At 43.3% G+C, this 20,654-nt stretch overlaps 1 protein-coding gene across 16 annotated transcripts in view; it reads left to right on the top strand.

Moving 5' to 3' along the window:
- The window catches only part of NPNT (nephronectin), an 87,649-nt gene extending 67,250 nt beyond the window's left edge, over positions 1 to 20,399 (top strand). For 13 of the 16 annotated variants that reach the window (XM_070611805.1, XM_070611800.1, XM_070611802.1 and 10 more), the window contains 2 exons: positions 5,506 to 5,762; positions 7,150 to 9,895. In XM_070611805.1, the coding sequence (XP_070467906.1) occupies positions 5,506 to 5,762; positions 7,150 to 7,260 (368 nt within the window). In that variant the 3' untranslated portion in view covers positions 7,261 to 9,895. Of the gene's footprint in view, positions 1 to 5,505; positions 5,763 to 7,149; positions 9,896 to 18,627 lie in introns of those variants that run through there. The other 3 variants (XM_070611810.1, XM_070611812.1, XM_070611811.1) reach the window with 2 other exon arrangements.
- The last annotated feature ends 255 nt before the right edge of the window (positions 20,400 to 20,654 follow it).

The following is a 20,654-nucleotide window of genomic DNA, read 5'->3' as shown; positions in this document are numbered from 1 at the left end:
AGTGGTCACACTGTGGGGATGAGTACAAGGTATGGCTCATGGTCTGGAAACCAACTACGCAGCTGTGGGAGGGGAGATGCGACTTAGCAGGAGGTGAGAGACTTCACTGTTAGTCGGCAGTGAAATCAGGGTGTGAACCCTGTGTCATGGCTGCCAAAGAGTTGGGTCACTTCCATAGAAATATGGTATGTTTTCCAGAATGGAAAATACACCTTGGTGGGTTCTTTCTAGTCTGAGAAGAATAGAGATGAATGACCTGGATTTCCACAGATGGAGAAACCAGAGTGCTGAGCCTGGAGAAGAAATAATGGGGCAGCTGCTTTTCAAATACTTGAACGACAACATCTCTTACAGTTGTTCTGTGACCACAAGGGGATGAGAAGTCGGATCAGTAGGTGAAACCCACAGGGAGCTGGATTTTTGTTCACTCTCAGAAGGAACTTCCCTATAGTCAGAGCTGTCTAAAAAGAGATCAAGCTGACATGTGTTGATGCACATAATCCATAACCAATCTAATGAAAATTTTGGTGAGTTTATTCTGAGCTAAAATGTGAGGACCATGGCCTGGGGCCTTTCTTCCCAAAGAAGAAAGGGCACCAAAGAAGTCGGGTGTACAGAGTGGTTATATACCCCCTAAGAGGATGTTTCACATATGACTGAAATGTCCCTTTTACAATAGTCTCGAGGCTGCTACGGAATGATGCTTATCCTTAAGGAAATGCCAAGGTGGGGGAATTTGCACCTTTATCTTAAGGGCATTTGTGCTTGTCTTTGGGACATAGGAAATGCTTAAGGAGATATACAATGTGTGCTCAATGGCCATGTCAGGCCCTTTTGGAAAAACAAAGGCAGGCCGAATTAGGTTTACACCAGCTGGCTTCCTCATATGCTCCAATATATCCCACTGCTTGTCGTTTCTATTTGTCACATGGAAGTAGGGAGCTCTTGGTCGGTGGAGGTGTTCGACTGGGTGACATGTGGCTTGATGTTGTTTTGAGCAGTGGAAAAGGGTTGGATTAGAAAACCTCTTACAGGGGCTCTGAGCCTCTGACTCAGAATGGTATGTCCCGGGTAATTCCAAAGAGATCGGTGGGTGGCAGGGTTCTAGCCGGGAGAACAGATCGGGAGATCAAAGGATGCAGAGAGCTGAAAGAAGGGGCAGGAGTGCACGGCCTCTGTCAGGGCCAGCTGCAGGCGGGGCTCTGCAACGTGTGTTGGGGAATTCTAGCCCTAAGCTGGTGGAAAAAAAGGAATAAAGCTTACTTTCTCTTGCCTAGTTTTCTTCTAGGAAGGTCCAGTGGAATTGTGTGTATGTATGTGTGCGTGTGCATTGCATGCAGAGGCCAGAGAAGAATATAAGCAATTTAAGAAATTTCTGTGTATTACCTAATTACCAAACTAATTGTTGAGTTGTTTCTCTATAGATTATACCATTTATAAAGGAACATGTTTGGGTTTCCAGTTGTGACTGATTTTAATGTTGTGCATTTTTATCCAAGACCCAGATTTTCAAATATTCTTATATGCTAATATCTCTAAGAAAACCCTTAGTAAATAAACTTACAACCTTGAGAAACAGCTGCAAAATAAGTGCACACGCTAGCTGCCCTTGCTGGTGCTCATTCAGTTTTGTTCATTACAATCAGTCTTGAATTTAATTGTGAGATAGTGAGAGCAATACATTCCTCTCAGGAATGGAAAATCATGCTGCCCCCAGACATGGTGATGCATGGTGTAGCTGTGGGCTGAGGACATACAGGCTGGACCTGGGGCCCTTCCCCTGGAACCCTGGCTTCTGGGGTTAAAGGCAACTGACCAGTGCTGTCTGCTGCTGATGGCTTCAAGGAATTCACTTAAATGCATAATGAATATGCCAGCGCATACATACAAGTATGTCTAGTGCAGCATTAAAAACCTTATTTTGAAGTACACGTAAATGGAAAAATAAATCAACCTTGAAAATAAAAGCCACCTCCCAGCCCGGGCCCCCAGTTGCCCTCCCCAGTTCTCAGTTACCTTTCCAGAAATATGTTCTGCACAGCAGCACCCTCTTCTGCATCGGGCTTTTCTCACTCAATGGTATTATCTTAAATGTTAACACAAAGAACAAGGACTTTGAAGCCAGAATGCCTGGGCTGAAACCCAGCATCACTTACTAGCTTTGGCCTTGAGCTAGTTACTTAAATGGCATAATCAGTAGTATCTACCAAACGTACCTAAAGCCCAGAGTTACCATTAAGATAGTATTCGCCATTGCCGTTGGAGATTGTCCCCGGTCAGGACCCACAGCACCCCGACTCTCACGCACGGCGCTCCCTCCACCTCTCCTCACCTGTGCACAGTGCATCAGCCAGCATCCACTGAGGGACGTTCAGGTCTCCAGCCTCTTGCTAGTTCAGACGAGGCTGCAGCGAGTAACCTTGGACGGGTTCATATATGTTTGAATGCATCTGGAGGATAAATTCCTAGGTGTATAATTTCTGGGTCAAAGGGAATTTGCATTTTGAATTTTGATAGATTATACTGACTTGCTCTTTATAAGGGTTGGAGCAACTTATGCTCCCACTGACAATATTTAAGAACTATCCCCAACATAGATATTAAACTATTTTATCTTTGCCACACTTAATAGGTGACGAGGCATCTCATTTTAGTTAACATTTCTTTTATTGTGAAAAGTTGACCATCTTTTCATATATTTAAAGTCATTTTTTCTGTGATCCTTTTCATTTTTCTTTTGTGTTCTTTTTATTATTGATTTGTAAAAGTTCTTTATGTAAAAAGGAAACTTGGGGGGGCCAGCCCTGTGGCCGAGTGGTTAAATTCATGCGCGCTGCTTCTGCGGCCCAGGGTTTCCTGGTTCGGAACCTGGGCATGGACCTGGCACCACTCGTCAGGCCACGCTGAGGCGGCGTCCCACATAGCACAACCAGAGGCAGTCACAACTAGAATATACAACTGTGTACTGGGGGCTTTGGGGAGAAGAAGAGGAAGGAAAAAAAGAAGATTGGCAACAGTTGTCAGCTCAGGTGCCAATCTTTAAAAAAAGAGGAAACTTGGCCCTTTTTCACGTGTGCAAATATTTTTTTTTTTTGCTTGTCTTAGTATTTTATGGTATTTTTATCTTAAAACGAAAATTTGGAGACAACTTACATATTCTTCAACAAGAAATTGGTTAAATTATTAATGGTATACTTGCATCTATGAACAATGTTAGTAGTTATCTTTGGGTTTGAGGATTATGGTTTATTTAAACTCTTTATGCTTTTCTATTGTATCTTTTTTCCTATGTGCATGCACCACTTCTTTTTTTGTTTGTTTTTTTTGAGGAAGATTAGCCCTGAGCTAACTGCTGCCAATCCTCTCTTTTCGCTGAGGAAGACTGGCCCTGAGCTAACATCCATGCCCATCTTCCTCTACTCTATATGTGGGACGCCTACCACAGCATGGCGTGCAGAGCGGTGCCACATCTGCACCCGGGATCCAAACTGGCAAATCCCAGGCAGCCAAAGTGGAACATGCACACTTAACCACTGCGCCACCGGGCCAGCCCCACACCACTTCTTTTATAAGAAAAAAATTCAGCTATTTGCACTTAGGAGTAAATACCAGCAGACCATCATTATCTTAGTTATAGCTGGGCTAGTTTCTCAGCCAGGCCCCAAAATAGAAACCACGTCACTGCAAACTCCCTCATTTCCTTTGACCTCACGGTTAACAGGTAAAGTAATGGACATTATCTTACTCTGTAAATTGAAAGCTACATTCCACAGGGCTTAATCTTGTTTTCTTAAAACTTGCAGGTTAACTGTAATAACCTTATATCTTGTTCTTAACGAAAATACCTGTGATGATTCAAAAGCTCACTTACAGGGAGACATTTAAAATCCATTTAAATATTTTGGCCCAAAATATTGTTTGCATTAATTTAGGGGCCTGGGGGCAGAAGGAGGATAAGGAAATATTGTGTATGCGTGTGTTTTCGGTGAGTCAAGTACATGAGTCAAGGACGTATTTTTCCTGCAGTTTTTTGCTGTATTCTTAGAACATCATTTATTCAACAAACGGCATTAAACACCTACATATGCAAGGATTGCTGGTTTGGGAGAGAAACAGTAAACCAGTGAATCTGGTCTGGGAGCAGCAGGTGCTGAAGAGGGGGTCAGGCAGTTCTGACCTCAAACCACTATTCTGCCACTTCCTGGCTGGGTGACACCTTGGGTGACTTCGCCTTTCTAGGCCTCAGCTTCCCGAAAACAAGCCTAAGAGGTGTTCACTTCGAGGGCTTGGTAGCAGCGTTAGGTGAGATGCTCCCCAGAGGGCGGTTGCCGCAGAGCGTGGCATGTTAGTGCACAGAAAGCACGTGTTTGGTCCTATGACAGCTCAGGGGGTTACTTGGGAGAGACGTCGCCTGAAGAGGAGGAGGACATCCCAACCCTTATCGTGTCTTGTACGGATTAGGTATAAACAAGAAATGGTGGTTTATCTTTTCACTGGAAATCAAGTGGGGTTCCTCCCGCCACATCCGTGGGTGCAATGTTGCCCACATTTTTCCTGTGGCCCCGTCAGTGTTGGAGCACACGTGTTGCTCAGCTGGCTGCGCTGCAGCAGCCGAGGGGGCGCCGTCTGTACCTGGGCTGAGTTCAGACGGCTGCGCGCAGCTTTCCCCCCGGAGAAGCGGCCTCCGCCAGCGCCGCTGAGCCCGTCTCCCCTCCATTGCGGTTCCTCTAACCGGGAAGCACCTGTAGCCCAGGGGCCTGAGGACATCAGCAAAGCCACCTGTCCTGAGCGAAGGTTGAGTAACGTCTTGTGCTCATGTGTATGTAATAGAAAATTTACATATCGTTGTCGGTCATGTCATGGATTTAGCACAAAAATGTCTTCAACTACTTACCTCCGAATAAAGTTGGTGCTCCGGGACGACGTGGAGTGGCTCCAGACCTCTGCGTCTCCCTGAGGCTGGGCGTGCTGCAGTGAGAGAAACCAGGCCAACTCCGGTTCTTCTAAAGGACTCCTCTCTCTCTAGAGATTTTTAAAAGTAAGAAGTAGAGGGAGAGGAAACAACTCGCCAGCTGTTCTAGTGTCGCAAGGTTAATGATCCACAAAGCACATTCTCCCTGGCAGCTTAGAGCCAACGAGCACACCCGCAGGCAGCGTGACATCCTCTGAGCCGTGGGTAGGGGTGGGGGTGTGGGTGTGTTTCTGTGCCCGTGTCCCAGCACATGCCGCCGCACCGTTCAGCGTTAGGATTAGTGATGATCGCGTGTCCTTGGCATAACCTGCACCTTCCATGGACAGAGCGAGCGTTTTCTGTAAACAAAAACCATAGAATTTAAGACAACCGCAGAGTAAGTCACGTTCTTCTCCTTCAGCAGTCTGGAATTCTTTACAAATGACTGTCGTCGTTTGACGTTTCTTAGAGCGAAACCCGTGAAACCGCTCTCCCTGCCCTTTGTGCCGGAGAGGGATGCTGGCCCGGACACACAGCCTGCTCTTCCCTTCCAGGTGGACAGTATCTGACCGTCTCGGACGCCAAAGGCCCCGGGGGCAGGGCCGCCCGCCTGGTGCTCCCTCTGGGGCCCCTGGCGCGCCCGGGGGCCCTGTGCCTGTCCTTCAGGCACCGGGTGGCCGGGCTGCACTCCGGCTCGCTGCAGGTGTTGGCGCGCAGACACGGGGCGCACGCGGCGGCCCTGTGGGGAAGGAACGGCGGCGGCGGCTGGAGGCGGACGCACATCACCTTGCGCGGGGCTGACGTCAAGAGCGTAAGTAGGACCCCAAGGCGGCAGGACCTGGACGGGGTCCTTTCCGAGGGGCCTCTGGGTCTGCTGGGGAGAGCCTGCTCTGCGAACCGCGCAGAGGGTGGTGTTGAACCGGGCACGAGGACTCCGCTCACCGCCTCTTTCCAGGATCCCTCGTTGCTTCTTCATTCCTTCCTCACTGCAACCTGTGACCACCACCGCTCTCCCCACCGGGGGGAAATCCTCTATTTTTAAGGGAACCAAATTAGGAATTAAAAAAAAAATTTTAAGTTAATCCACAGAAACTTTAAAGGGCAGGGTGGCGAGCTGAACAGTACCTGCGTTTCCTTTTCCTTTGACTCAGGCCTTCACGCTTTTACCACCGTGAGTTACCTGGAAGTGTTTCTTCTTTCTTAAAGTCTAATGATTTTCCTTCCCTCCGAGATCACAGTTAAGCAGCCTGGGGTGGGAACCCAGAACAATATGCTTGGAAACTATTCCATTCAGGACAGGATATGGGAAAGCTTTGATTGAATGCACAAATTTTATCTTAAGTAATCAAGTCTTGGGTAGCAATAAAATGATCTATAACACCCCCCAAAGTAAGGAATGTATTTGGAGAAAGGGTCTTCTTTATGTTGATGCATACAAAATGGTTGCTATTAAGAGATTCTGCATCTATGCCTGTAGGTATAGTTTCCAGAAACTACTTTAAAAAGGATAGACTCCATTAATACAGCTTTTATCAGTCTGGGATTTTGTTTTACTCTTTGGATTTTTCTTAAATTTTTAATGGTTATATTGCTTGGAGAAATAAAACAAGATAAATCATTTCAAATAGTTTCAAGCATAGAAAGGTTTTTGTTTTTAAAGGAGCAAGGATGCTCTACAGAAGGTAAAATCACAAATAGTGAGTGAGCCGTCTTCATGTGGTAGAACAGCTGCGGCTGGATTATGGTGGGTGGTTCCCGCCCATTTTAGGCAGCAGCCCCATCAACCCAGACCAGGAACCAGGATGCAGCTGAGCCGGGCGCACCATTATGGTCCTTCGGGTTGTTGCCTCTTCGTTTTGGCACTTTCTACTCCACCACACCACACTCTTTACTTCCAACCTTGGGCTCTTTGGCAGAAGTGTCCACTTCATAAGCATTCCCAAATTGAAGGAGTCTATAGTTTAAATGGCTTCTTAAAGAATAACTGATTCTCAGTAATGTGGCCTGATTAAGTTTCCTGATGATTCAGATTTCTACCAAAAGGCAAGCTCAGGTGACCCTGGCAGCCTTGTTCTAGTCTCTCCTTCTGTTAAGTGAGTTTGCTATTTAGTTTTGGGGAAGTTTGCCTTTATTTTGCTAAATAAGGGGCACTGGAAAGGGCAGAGGAGGCTTGACCAGTGTGTGCCTTCTCTCCTTAGGTCATCTTCAAAGGTGAAAAAAGGCGCGGGCACACTGGGGAGATCGCACTGGATGATGTGAGCTTGAGAAAAGGCCACTGCTCTGAAGAACGGGAGCAACTCCACAACTAGCAATGGGCTCCCGCGTTCCTCTCTCCTCTCTTCCCATCCTCACCTCCTGTCCTCTCCTCCCTCTTATCAGGCCTAGGAGAAGAGTGGTCAGTGGGTCAGGAGAAAGTCTGGTGGGTGACCCGCGTCTTGCTGGCCTGCTTTTGTGCAATCTCAGTGAACAGTGACACTCTCCTTGAAGTAAAGGGGCGTCTGTAGACACAGCCCACCACCTTTGAGTGTTACCTGCCCTCCTGTCTCTTGGGAAGGCCTCGACACGTATGACCTACACCATCCTTCACCCTGGTTACAAGGTGTTCTTTGTAGCAGATTGTGGGAGAAGTTTTCAAAAGAAATCTGTGCAAATGGCCATCCTGTTATCTGTTCAGTGTTGTACCATGAGTAGAACTGACCTCCCTGATGTAGTTGTACAATGTGTGTGTGAAATTGGTTTCTCCTCTTCACTGTTAGTTCTGGCCTGACCTGAACTCTGACTTACTGCCATTCACTTTGTAAAGAAGGGCATGTAACGTAGCAAGGTGCATTTATTCTTGTTATCTGTATTTTTCTTTTAAAGACAGTTATGTAGAGTGGGCACGTAATCTGTTGTTAGTAGTAGTGTGTTTTGTGTAAATGTGCTATTAAGTAGTTACGTGTCCCTAATATTCACAGACTCTAGTTGCAAGGGAAAGGCAGCTTGTAATCGCTTGAATTAAAAAAATACACAGTGGCACGTCATCCAGTTCCATGACCTTGTGTCGGCAGCAAGAGAAAATTAGGGGAGGCGTCAGGTTGTGGTGATGATGTGGGGGCGCCAGTAGGGGGATGAATTTTTCATGGCCTTTGAGTTTGATCATCTGAAGGATAGTAAACCATACCGGTGGACAAGAAACTGCAGTTAACATATAAAACCCTCACTGTTTCAGGTCACACTTTAAAACCAACAGCTTTTACCATAACAACATGGCTCTCCCTGGCAAACCACAGGCAGCTCTGTAGAAGTGAAGGTTCTGTATGGAAGCAGGTGAGGGGACGCGTGAGGGAAGCTCCGTGGGATCAGATTTCCGTACTAATTTTTAAGTCCGTCTAAGTGTAGGCAGACCCAGCTCATAACTGATGTGCTCTCGTGTCAGGAGGGGATGGGAGGCCAGTCCCTCTGTGAGGTGCTGGCCGTGCTGCAGCGGGATGCATACACACCCGCGCAGCCGGAGGAGACCGGGATGCTGAGATGCATGAACCCCCGACTGCATCTCCACCCTGCAGACGTTGCCTTCACATTAAAACAACACGTGACTCAACAGTCAGCTTACTCCCAAAGCTTTTTTCCTTTCTGATTAAGTAATCAAAATACTTTCTGCTGTTTTTGCCAGGAATCACAAAGATGATTAAAGGGTTGGAAAAAAAAAAGATCTGTGATGACAAATTAAAGGAACTGAGAGTGTTTTCCCGGAGGAGAGAAGACTGAGGGCAAAGCATTGCTGGTTTTCCAGTGTGTGCAGGGTGGGGATAGCGCACACTGCCCCGTGCTCTCCACATGCACTGAAAGTAGCACCAGAGGAAGCAGGCTGAGGCTGGAGGGCGAGGGAGCATGTCCCAGCAGGGACAGTTGTTAAATTTGAATCCTTTGTTAAAAAAAAAAGTGATTCTTTGGTTTTTGGTGGTTTTTTTTTTGGGATGCTTTTAAAAAATTTGTCTATTTAAGATGGCTAACGATGTTCTTACCTAAAGGTAGAGTAACAGATTACAGAATCTCCCCAAAGGTGTTTGTGTCCTATTACTATGTAATGACAATCTCCTGAACTAAGTAATTTGGATGAGGCCAGGATCTAACGCGGGCACTGCTTGCTTGGCCTCCTGTGGAGAGGGATCAAAGGGGAAAGCCCACGAAATGCTGAGCCCACGGAGATGTCTCTCCCTTCATGGCAAACCCAGCAGTATTAAAAGATAATGCAAAAAAAAAAAAAATCCTATTTATTCCAAAAGAGAGTATGATGGACAGATATTAGTATCTCAGTAATGTCCTACTGTGGTAGTGTGTATTTTTTTTTCTTGGTAAAGTTGTAACCCTTTTATCTGCTCAGTGGATGATATTTCAGATTTTTAAAGAGACCATAGCAAAGAACACAGCTGAGAGAGTTTTGTCTGGTACATTCTCTCTGCAACGTGTGTGACGGCTTAATGTGGCTACTGATAAACAGGCCATCCCAACGCCTCTGCCAGAGCCTGCCCTTCACCCAATCGGTATAACTGTTTCTCTTATCACTGGAATCTCCCAGCGTCCACAACATAGGAAGGGTTTTTGAACAATAGGTACAATAGAATATCTTTTGTCATTTGACTTAGTGGAGGCAGGCAGGAGGGGGACTATAAATCAGTGGGCCTTTGGGCAGGGGCCAAAAGATATGGCCTTAGATCCATGGTTAGTGACTCACTTCCTTTTTGGTCATTTAACTGCAGGACTGAAGAAGAAAGGGGAAAATAATTGAGAATTTCACTTTTAGGTGCCAATAATACATTGCACTAAACTGATGGAAGAAGTTATCCAAAGTACTGTATGACATCTTGTTTATTATTTAATGTTTTCTAAAGTGAAAAATGTTAGTGATTTTCCAAACAGCCAAATAAAAATAATTCTTTGTAAATAAAACACTTAATATCAGTTGTCAGTTTCTTGTTGTTTTGAGGGTATTTTGTCTGTTTTAATTGGGAGAAGAATATTGAGACATTTGATGTTTCACAAAAGCCATCCATCGCAGACCCCCTTTACAGCGTGGAAGCCTGGGGACAGGGACGTTACTCACAGCATCGTGCTTTCTAGGTTATAAATACAAGCCTCTTCATCAACACGGGCAGGCCAAGAGAGCAGAAGATCACAGCACGTGCACCTCAGCATATGCTCTAGGTGTGTGATATCTCATTTAGGTGTAAACATTTGCCTCAGATCCTTTTATGGAACGACAGGATAAGCTATAAATAAATGTATAAATATATCTGAATTATAAGTGAAAAGTCTTTTTTACTAGTTGATTTTGTTAATTTATGACGTTTTACTCATATTCCATTAACTTTTTCTTTTTAGACCCAACCACTATGCCACGGCCAGCCCCTCTAGTGCCTTTTTTTTTTGGAGAGGAAGGTTGACACTGAGCTAACGTCTGTTGCCAATCTTCCTCTTTTTTTCCCCCTCCCCCCAGCCCCAGCACATAGTTGCATATCCTAGTTGTAGGTCACTCTAGCTCTTCTATGTGGGACACCACCTCAGCATGGCCTGATGAGCAGTGTGTAGGTCTGTGCCTAGGATCTGAATTGGCGAAACCCTGGGCCACTGAAGTGGAGCACACCAACTTAACCACTCAGCCATGGGGCTGGCGCCCCAATAACCTTTCCTGAGGGAGAAAACAACTATAAGGACACAAAGTTAGTGAAGTCACACAGGATTAAAAGTCCTCTTGCAGAATTAGAAAGAATATGCCAAAGGTTTCTTTCTTTCCAATACTTCCTTTCCAGTAAGAGAATCCTTAGTACCTGGGAGACTCACATTTTGGGTAATACATACTTTAAGCAAAAGGTAAAAAACTACAGTTTCCTTATCTCTGAGATCCTTCCTAATCATCCCTAGGACATCTGAGAGAGCTCAGGTTTTCTGAGGATGGTAGTTAAGAAGTTAAACCTCTTCTGAGTTCTATTTGAGGTTGGGGGTTGGAGGAAGCAGGTAAGTATGGAGATCCAGCCTCCAGCTCACAGATTCACCTGACGGATTTTACGGCACTTGCTCTGTGCGTGACTCTTGGGTGCAACAGTAAACAGACTTCTCCTCAGTGTAGAGAGGAAGATGGACGTTTATTAAAGTCATATCAGCAAATGAAAAATTGCTATTCTGAAAAGTGGCATGTGGTACCTTGAAGGCTCTGAAAGTGTGACGGGTTCCAGGACCTTCGCCCACTGATTTTCAAACTTTAACGGTCATGAGAATCACCTGGAGATCTTAAGATGCAACTTCTATCTTGGTGGATCTGGGATGGAGCTTGAGAGTCTGCATGTCTAACCAGCTCCCAGGTGATGCCATGTTGCTGGTTGTAGGGCCCCAATCTGAGTGAAAAGGTCTTAATGATAATACACTGAGGGGTCTGGGGCCTTGGTTGACATTCACTGTCGGGCGGCCTAGACGTCCATGGTTGCAAGATCTACATTCACAAAAATTCACTATGTTCAAGTATAATTTCTCTTTCAAAAAACTTTTGGGTCTCCAACTAATAGAGGAAATAAATGGACAAATATTATTTTAAAAGAAAAAATTCTGGGGGCTGGCCCAGTGGCCGAGTGGTTAAGTTTGCACTCTCTGCTTCTGCGGCTCAAGGTTTCACAGGTTTGGATCCTGGGCACACACATAGCACCGCTCGTCAGGCCACACTGAGGCAGCGTCCCATATAGCACAACCAGAAGGACATACAACTATGTACTGGGGGGCTTTCTGGAGAAGAAGAAGAAAATTCTGGATAAAATAACTACCATCACGAAGGTATTCAACAGCAGATTTGAGCTGGAGGAAGAATCAGTCAACTTGAAGATGGGCCAGCTGAGATTATGCAGTCTGAGAAACAGGATAAAGCTTCAATACGGATAAAACAACTAGACACAAGATCAACAAGAAAACAGAAGACTTGAAAACTCCTATAAACCAACAGGACCCAACATGCGTCTATCGAACACTCCACCCAACAACATGGGAATACACATTCCTTGAGTGCATAGAGATCTTGATAGACCATAAGTTAAGCTATAAAACAAGTCTTAATAAATTTAAAAGGATTGAAATTATACAAAATATATTGTTCCATCACAATGGAATGAAATTAGAAATCAGTAACAGAAATTGGGGAAATTCACAAATATGTGGAAATTAAACAACATGCTCATAAATGACGAATGGCTGAAAGAAGAAATCACAGGGAAGTGGAGAGATATTTTGAGATTAATAGAATGAAAATACAATATGCCAAAACTTATAGGATACAGCTAAAGCATTGCTTACAGGGAAATCTGTATTTATAAATGCCTATATTAAAAAAGAAGAAAGCTTTCAAATCAATAATCTAAACTTCAATCTTATAAAACTAGAAAATGAGCAGAAAAATCAAAGTAAGCAGGAGGTAGGCAATACAGTCATGCATTGCTTAATGACAGGGATGTGTTCTGAGAAATGCGTCAGTAGGCAATTTCATCATTGTGCCAATATCATAGAGTGCACTTACACAAACCTAGATGGTATAGCCTGCTACACACCCAGGCTATATAGTATTAATCTTATGGGGCCACCATCATATATGCAGCCCATTGTTGACCGATACATCCTTACGCAGCACATGACTCTAAGAAAGATTAAAGCAGAAAAAAAATGAAAGAACAACAACAAAAAACCCAGCAAAATCAATGAAACTAAAAGTTGGTTTTGGGAAAAGATGAACAAAAATTTATGAACACTTAGCTTGCCTGAACCAGCAAAAGAGACCATAAAATCAGGAATAAAAGAGGGGACAGCCTCACTGGGCTTACAGAAATACAAAGAATTATAAGGGAATACTATGAACAACTTTATGCCAATAAATTGCATAACCTAGATGACACGGGCAGAGTCTTAGAAAGACACAAACTACTGAAACTCAATCAAGAAGAAACAGAAAACCTGAATAGACCAATTGTAAGTAAATAGATTGAAATAATAAACAAAAGCTTTCCACAACAGAAAGTCAATGCCCAGATAGCTGCAGTGGTGAAATCTACCAAATGTGTAAGAAGAACAAACGCCAACTCCTCATCAACTCCCCAGTAACATGGAGGAGGAGACACTTCCCAACTCACTCTGTGAGAGCAGTGAATACAACGGTTTGGAGATTATTGCCATCTTAACAATATTAAACCTTCCCTTCCATGAACACGGGATGCAGCAAAGGCAGTGCTCAGGGGGATTTATAGCAGTAAACACCAGTAAATATTAAAAAGGAAGATCTCAAATCAATACCCTAAATTTATGTTAAGGAACTAGAAAAACAAGTGCAAATTAAACCCAAAGCTAATAGAAGGAATAAAATAAAAATTCCAGTGAAGATAAATGAACTAGAGAAAGGGGAAAAAACACAGAGAATCAACAAAATGAAAAATTGGTTCTTTGAAGGAATCAACAAAATTTAAAAACCTTTATCTAGACTAACAAAGAAAAAAAAAGAGAGTGGACACAAATAACTAAAGCCAGAAATGTAAGTGGGGATGTTACTACCAATCTTACAGAAATAAAAAGGATTATATGAGAATACTATGAACAGTTACATGCTAACAAATTAGATAACCTAGATGAAATGCACAAATTCCTAGAAAAAACAAATTACCAAAAATAACACTAGAAGAAACAGAAAATGTCAACGATGTGTGACAAGTAAAGAGACTGAATCAGGGGCCGGCCCCGTGGCCGAGTGGTTAAGTTCGTGAGCTCTGCTACAGCGACCCAGGGTTTCGCTGGTTCAAATCCTGGGCACGGACATGGCACCACTCATCAGGCCATGCTGAGGCAGCGTCCCACACGGCGCAGCTAGAAGGACCCACAACTAAAAGTACACAACTATGTACCAGGGGGCTTTGGGGAGAAAAAGGAAAAATAAAATCTTTAAAAAAAAAAAAAAGAGAGAGAGAGACTGAAGCAGCAACAAAACCTCCCTACAAGGAAAAGTCTAGGACCAGAATTCCACCAAAATTTAAAGAAGAATTAGCATCAATCCTTCTCAAACTCTTCTAAGAAATAGAAGATGAGGGAACATTTCCTAACTCATTCTATGAGGCCACTATTACTCTGATAACAAAGCTAGATAAAGAGATCACAAGAAAAGAAAACCCTTGTCACCAATATCCCTTATGAATATAGGTATAAAAATCCTCAATAAAACACTAGTAAATAGAATACCTAGCATATTAAAAGGATTATACTTATGACTAAGTGTGATTTATGCCATGAATGCAAAAGTGGTTCAAAATAAGAAAACCAGTCATTCAACATTTTACTGTTCCAGCTAAAGCAATTAGATAAGAAAAAACTTTAAAGGAAGAAGTAAAACTCTATTTGCAGGACATGATCCTAATGAATCCACAAAAAAGCTCCTAGAACTAGTAAACAAATTCACTAGTTGCAGATTAAAAGATTAACACTAAAAACTCAATTTTTTAAATCAGGGAAATGCAAATCAAAACCACAATGAGATATCACCTCACACCTGTTAGAATGGCTATTATCAAAAAGACAAGAAATAAGTGTTGGTGAGGATGTGGAGAAAAGGGAGCCCTTGTGCACTGTTGGTGGGAAGGCAAACTGGTGCAGCCACTATGGAAAACTATATGGAGTTTCCTCAAAAAATTAAAAATAGAACTACCATATGATCCAGCAATTCTAGTTCTGGGTATTTATCCAAAGAAAATGAAAATACTAACTCAAAAAGATACATGCATCTCCATGTTCATTGAAGCATTATTTATAATAGCCAAGATATGGAAGCAAACTAAGTGTCCATCTACGGATGGATAAAGAAAATGTAGTGTGTATGTACACATACGTATGTGTGTGTACATGTATATATACACACAATGGAATGCTATTTACCCATAAAAAGAATAAAATCTTGCCATTTGCAACAACATGCATGGACCTGGAGGGCAGTATTCTAAATGAAATAAATCGAACAGAGAGAGACAAATACCATATGATCGCACTTACATGTGAAATCTGAAATAAGCTCACGGGTACAGAAAGCAGAGTGGTGGTTGCCAGGGATGGGGGATGGGCAAAATGGGTGAAGGGGTCAAAAGGTCAAATTTCCACTTATAAGATAGACAAGTCCCGGGGATGGAATGTGCAGCACAATGACTATAGTTAACAATACTGTATTGTATATTTCAAAGTTGCTAAGAGAGTAAATCTTAAAAGTACTCATCACAAGAAAAATGTTTTTGCAACTATGATGACATATGTTAACTGGACTTACTGTGGTGATCTCTTCACAATATATACAAATATCAAGTCATTATGTTGCACACTTGAAACTAATATAAAGTTATACGTCAATTATACTTCAATTAAAAAACAAACCTCAGTTGTTTTTCTATGCACTAGCAACAAACAATATGAAAAGGAAAATAAAACAATTTCATTTATAATAGCATCTGAAAGAATAAAACAACTAAGAATAAATTTAACCAAGGAGATGAAAGACTTGTATACAAGAAACCATAAATCATTGCTGAGAGAATGTGAGAAGACCTAAATAAGTGGAAAGACATCCTGTGTTTATGGATTAAAAGACATAATGCTGTTGAGATGGCATACTACCAAAAGTGATCTACATATTCAGTGCAATCTCTATCAAAATTCCAACAACCTTTCCTGAAGAAGTTGGAAAGCCAATGTTCAAATTAATATGGAATTTCAAGGAGCCCTGAGGAGGCAAAATAATCTTGAAGAAGAAGAACAAAGTCGGAGGATTCACACTTCCCATTTTCAAAGCTTACTAGAAAGCCCTTAAAACAATGTGGTACTGGTATAAGGCTAGACATATGGACCAATGGAATAAATTCGAGAATCCAGAAATAAACCCATACAGATGGTCATTGCTTTTTGACCAGTGTGCCAAGACCATTCAATAGGAAAAGGATGGCCTATTCAACAAATGGTGCTGAGACAACTGGATATCCACATGCAAAAGAATAAAGTGGGATCCATACCTCAAACCATATACCAAAACTGATCAGCGTAAGAGCTAAAACTATAAAACTCAGAGAAGAAAACATACAAGAAAACTTTCTTGACCTTCTGATTTGGCAACGGATTCTCAGCTATAACACTAAAAGCATGAGTAACAAAAGAAAAAATAGATAAAATGACTTCATGAAAATTAAAACATTTTGTGCATTAAAGGACACAATCTAGAGAGTGAAAAGACAACCCACAGAATGGGATAAAATATTTGCAAATTGCATATCTCCTAAGGGTCTGGTATCCAGAATAAGTAAAGAACTTTTATAACTCAACAAGACAAATGACTCAATTAAAAAATGGGTAAAGGATTTGAATAGACATTTCTCAAAAAAAGAGAAATCTATATGAATGGTCAATAAGCACATGAAAAAATGCTCAGCATAGCTAGTCATTGGGGAATGCAAATTAAAACCACAATGTGGTATGACTTCACGCCCACTAAGATGGTGATAATCAAGAAAATGGAAAGTAACAAGTGTTGGTAAGGATGTAGAGAAATTGGATATTGCTGGTGGGAATGTAAGATGGCGCAGCCATTATGGAAAATAGCTTGGCAATTTCTCAAAAAGTTAAACAGAGAATTACCCTATGACCCAGATATTTCACTCCGAGGTATACACCAGAAATACTGAAAACAGGTAGTTAAACAAATACTCGTACACAGTAGCAGCCGTACTCACAACAGGCAAAAGGTGGAAATAGCCACAATGCCCATTAACAGATGAATAGATAAGCAAATTATGGTGCATCCATACATGAATATTAATCAGCCATAAAATGGAATGAAGTACTGTTGTTACATGTTACTATGTGAATGAACCTCAAAAACATTATGCTAAGAGAAAGGAGTTAGACACAAAGGCACATATTCGACGATTCCACCGATAGGAAATATCCAGAATAGGTAAATCACTGGAAACACAAAGTAGATTGGTGGTTGCCAGAGGGAGAATGAAGAGTAACTGGTTAATGGGTGAGAGGTTTATTTGGGGTGATTAAGGTGTTTTGGAACTAAACAGAGGTAGCTGTTGCATGATACTTTGAATGTCGTAAATACCACTGAATTGTTCACTTCAAAATAGGTAATTTTACGCCAGAGGCATTTCATCTTAATATTTTTTAAATGTTCAAATAACGTAGCAGAGAAAAGGAGAAAGAACAATAAACAGATAAGACAATCAGAAAACAAAGAGCAAGTTGGTAGATTTAAAAAATAATCATATTATATAAAAATGGTGTAAACACTCCAGTGAAAAGGGAGAGATTGTCAGATTGGATAAAAAAGCAAGACTCAACTATATGCTGCTTACAAGACACAAAGAAGAAAACAAAACAAAGGTTTTGGGCATGGAACTTTTAAACCCGGTCCAGAGCATCGCTTTGACAGAGGGCAGGGCCTTCAGAATAAGAAGTCACAGTGGAAGACACGAACGGAAGTGAGGCGGCAGTCCAGGAAGCCTACATTTCAGAAGGCAAAGGAACACCCGTGAATGGGGGATAATTTGCCAGAAATGCTTTTCAAGGCTCCAGGATGCTGAAAGCTGAAAGCAACCTGGAATTATAGTGGAGGTTAGTTCCAAGTTGATTTCCTGGAGTAAATTCATTAAAAGCTAAAAATTGAGCCCTCACTCACAATCTGGTAATGTAATTTCAAAGAGCATAGATTCCTATCCTGCAGGCTCTGTCCCACTGTTTCACACACATCTTCATCTTCCAGACCAAGCCCGCCCGGGGCTTCTGCATCCGCTTGTAGACAGTCTTCTCAGATGTGTTGAATTACCTATAGCAGTGGTTTCCAGGTGGGGGCAATTTTGACCCTGAGGGGACATTTGGCGATGCCTAGAAAAGTTTTTGGTTGTCACACCTTGGGGGTGCTCCTGGCATCTAGGGTGGAGGCCAGATATGTTACTAAACATCTTAAAAAGCACAGGACAGCCCCGCACAACAACAATTATCTGGCCTAAAACGTATGCAGTGCCGAGGCAAGAAAGCCTGGTCTACATCAGTGGTTCTCACTCAAAGCTTTCCCAAGAGTGGTCCGCAACCCGGCAGCCTCAGCACTGGGCAGATTAGGACGGCAAACTCTCGGGCTCCTTGTCTGACCTATGGAGCAGAAACCCTGGAGGTGGAGTCCAGCAATCTGTGGTATAGCAAGCTCTCGGGGGGATGCTGGTTCGAGACTAAAAATTTCCTTACTATCTCCTCCCATTTTCTGCCCACTATCTAGAAAGAGTGACTTAGGTGAGACCAATCCTTCCGTGCCTTTCGCCAAATTCTAATAGTTCTGCCTCTGAAACTGTTCTTGCCTTCATCCCACACCAATCAAAAATGCAAAATAGTTGGGGTGACATGTTTCTATCTGGAGTTAAGAGAGAGAATGATGATTTAACTCACAAGGTATTTTAAACCATGGGTCAACAGCACTGCCCCGTCCCAGCTCGTGAAACGGCTTTTTCTCTTGGGCAGGGAAGGAAGAGCCATGAATGCAGAGCAGAACTTCTTCAGTTCTCTTTTTGTAATGTATGTACTTTTATAAGCTCTTTCAAATCTGTTACTAAATCAGGTAATTAAAACAAAACATACCTTGGTTCTTGCAGTGTTGGACTCGTGGTCCAAGTCGTCTGAAGAGCAGGCAACTGACTGAGAGCAGGAAGCTTGGAATATTTAGGAACAAACAGGGAACAGCTTGTTCTCTTTCTTTTTTAATAGAAATCAAATGCGTGACCACGAGCTGAACTTTTCAGCCTTGTTAGCGGAAGTCTGGTCAGGACCCAGCACACCCGCATCACCTGTGCGCTTCCAGAGCGGACCAGCGAGCCGGCTCACACCTCGTGATGCAAAAGCCGCTTACAGCAAGAGCCCCGGGTGACTCGCGTGCCTGTGGAGGCGGCGGAGCACCACTGCAGAGCACGAAGCTTTCCCGTAGAGCCTCGCTTTCTCCCCCGTGGGCGCCCCGCGGAAACCAGCCTGCCCAGCCTTGGAGCAGCCGGTTCTCCAAGTGTGGTCCTGGAACCAGCAGCTCAGCATCACCAGGGAGCTTGCGAGAGATGAAGATCCACGACCACCGCAGACCCGGTGGATCCCGGTCTGGGGCGGGGCCCGCAGCCTGGGTCTAACAGCCCTGCGGGGTTCTGACGCGAACGTCTGAGAACCTGCGCTTTAGAGACGGTGGGTCTGGACGGCAGACAGAGCTGTGGCCTTCGCGGATGGTTTAGGGAGCGCCTGCAGACGCCAGCCCTGTGCACGCACCGCCGGTGCCCTAGAGGGGTTCGACGTGGTTTTAGGGCCAATTCCTAATTAGGAGAATCTGAGTCAATGTTATTTCGTTGGTTCTGTGAATAATAACATTTTGGATTACACGGAAAATTTAGTTTACAAAGTGCCTGCCATGGTATTTAATTTAATCCTCACTGTAACACAAGGACGTAGATGTAATTGCCTCCCACGGCAGATGGGACAACTGAGCTTGAGAAAGATTAAGTGACTTTTTAAAGGGCATATTGAAAGGGGCAGGGCCAGTCTTGAAATCCAAAAGCACAATTGCAAAGAGATCTTCTACAAGCCTTTTGAAAAGTTAAGTGGAGGAGGTTTCAAATGCAGCTGAAAACTCCACGATGGTTTTCACCTTGTGGGAAACAAATTTCAGGCACAGATTAATGAAGACAGACCCATAAAACATAAAATTCAAAACTCCCTCTCTAAAAGTTCAACAACAATAACAGAAATACGAATACATAGGGAGAAAGAGATAAAGCAAATAAGGCAGAATGTTAACATTCGGTGAATCTAGGTGGATTTATAAGTTCTTGTTGCAGAATTTCTGCCACTTTTCTTTGACATAAAGTCAACAGGACCTTCAACACTGGTCTGCGTGCTGGCATAGATGAGACACTGCACTTCTTACCCACCCTTGGACGTGCTCCTAGAAGCCCTGTCAAATGGCTGCCCGGGCTACGGGAACCCGTCTCGGCCTGCCCTGCGGGAGGCAGGGGACAAACGTACGAGTAACAAGCAAGGTGCATTTACGTTGTTTTCCTCTGGCACTGGAGCTTGTCCATTTATGATAATATTCTTCACGGTCAATAGTTCACTGTCAAAAGGGCAATTCTGGGTTGCAATTTTTATTAGTATGGGTGTGTTCTGTCTAACCCCAGGTGCGAGGCCAGTGTCACACAGAAGTCCTGGGGACCGTTAGAGAATCCAGCCTTTAGCGTGCTGCAGCCCTGGTGCTGAGGTCCCCAAACAGTGGCAGTGACCCCATCGGGCTACATCTCAGAGCGTTTCCTAAACTGTGCTGCTTGTCCACCACTTTCCTCATGTGTCACAGCCAGTGTTTCTGAAAGCCTTTCTGATTAAATACTGGAGTGGGAAAAAATAACTAGAAAGACATTATTGAGACAACTGGGGACGTTTGATTTAGATAATAGCGTTTCTGTCAAAAATGAATGACTACGCCTCCACATGCCCCCACCCACTTGTCGGGAGCAGTCCTGCCACACGGGCTCAGGGCCTCTTGACTTCTCCCGTGTGGACAGCAAGGAAATTATAGTGAGAGCTAACAACGGCACACCTTTACAGCTCACAAATACTTTTCCATGTACTGACTCACTTGATAACACAGCCT

Source organism: Equus przewalskii, chromosome 2, assembly GCF_037783145.1.
Source record: "Equus przewalskii isolate Varuska chromosome 2, EquPr2, whole genome shotgun sequence".
Lineage (NCBI taxonomy): Eukaryota > Metazoa > Chordata > Mammalia > Perissodactyla > Equidae > Equus > Equus przewalskii.
This window is presented reverse-complemented; position numbering and strand designations above follow the sequence as displayed.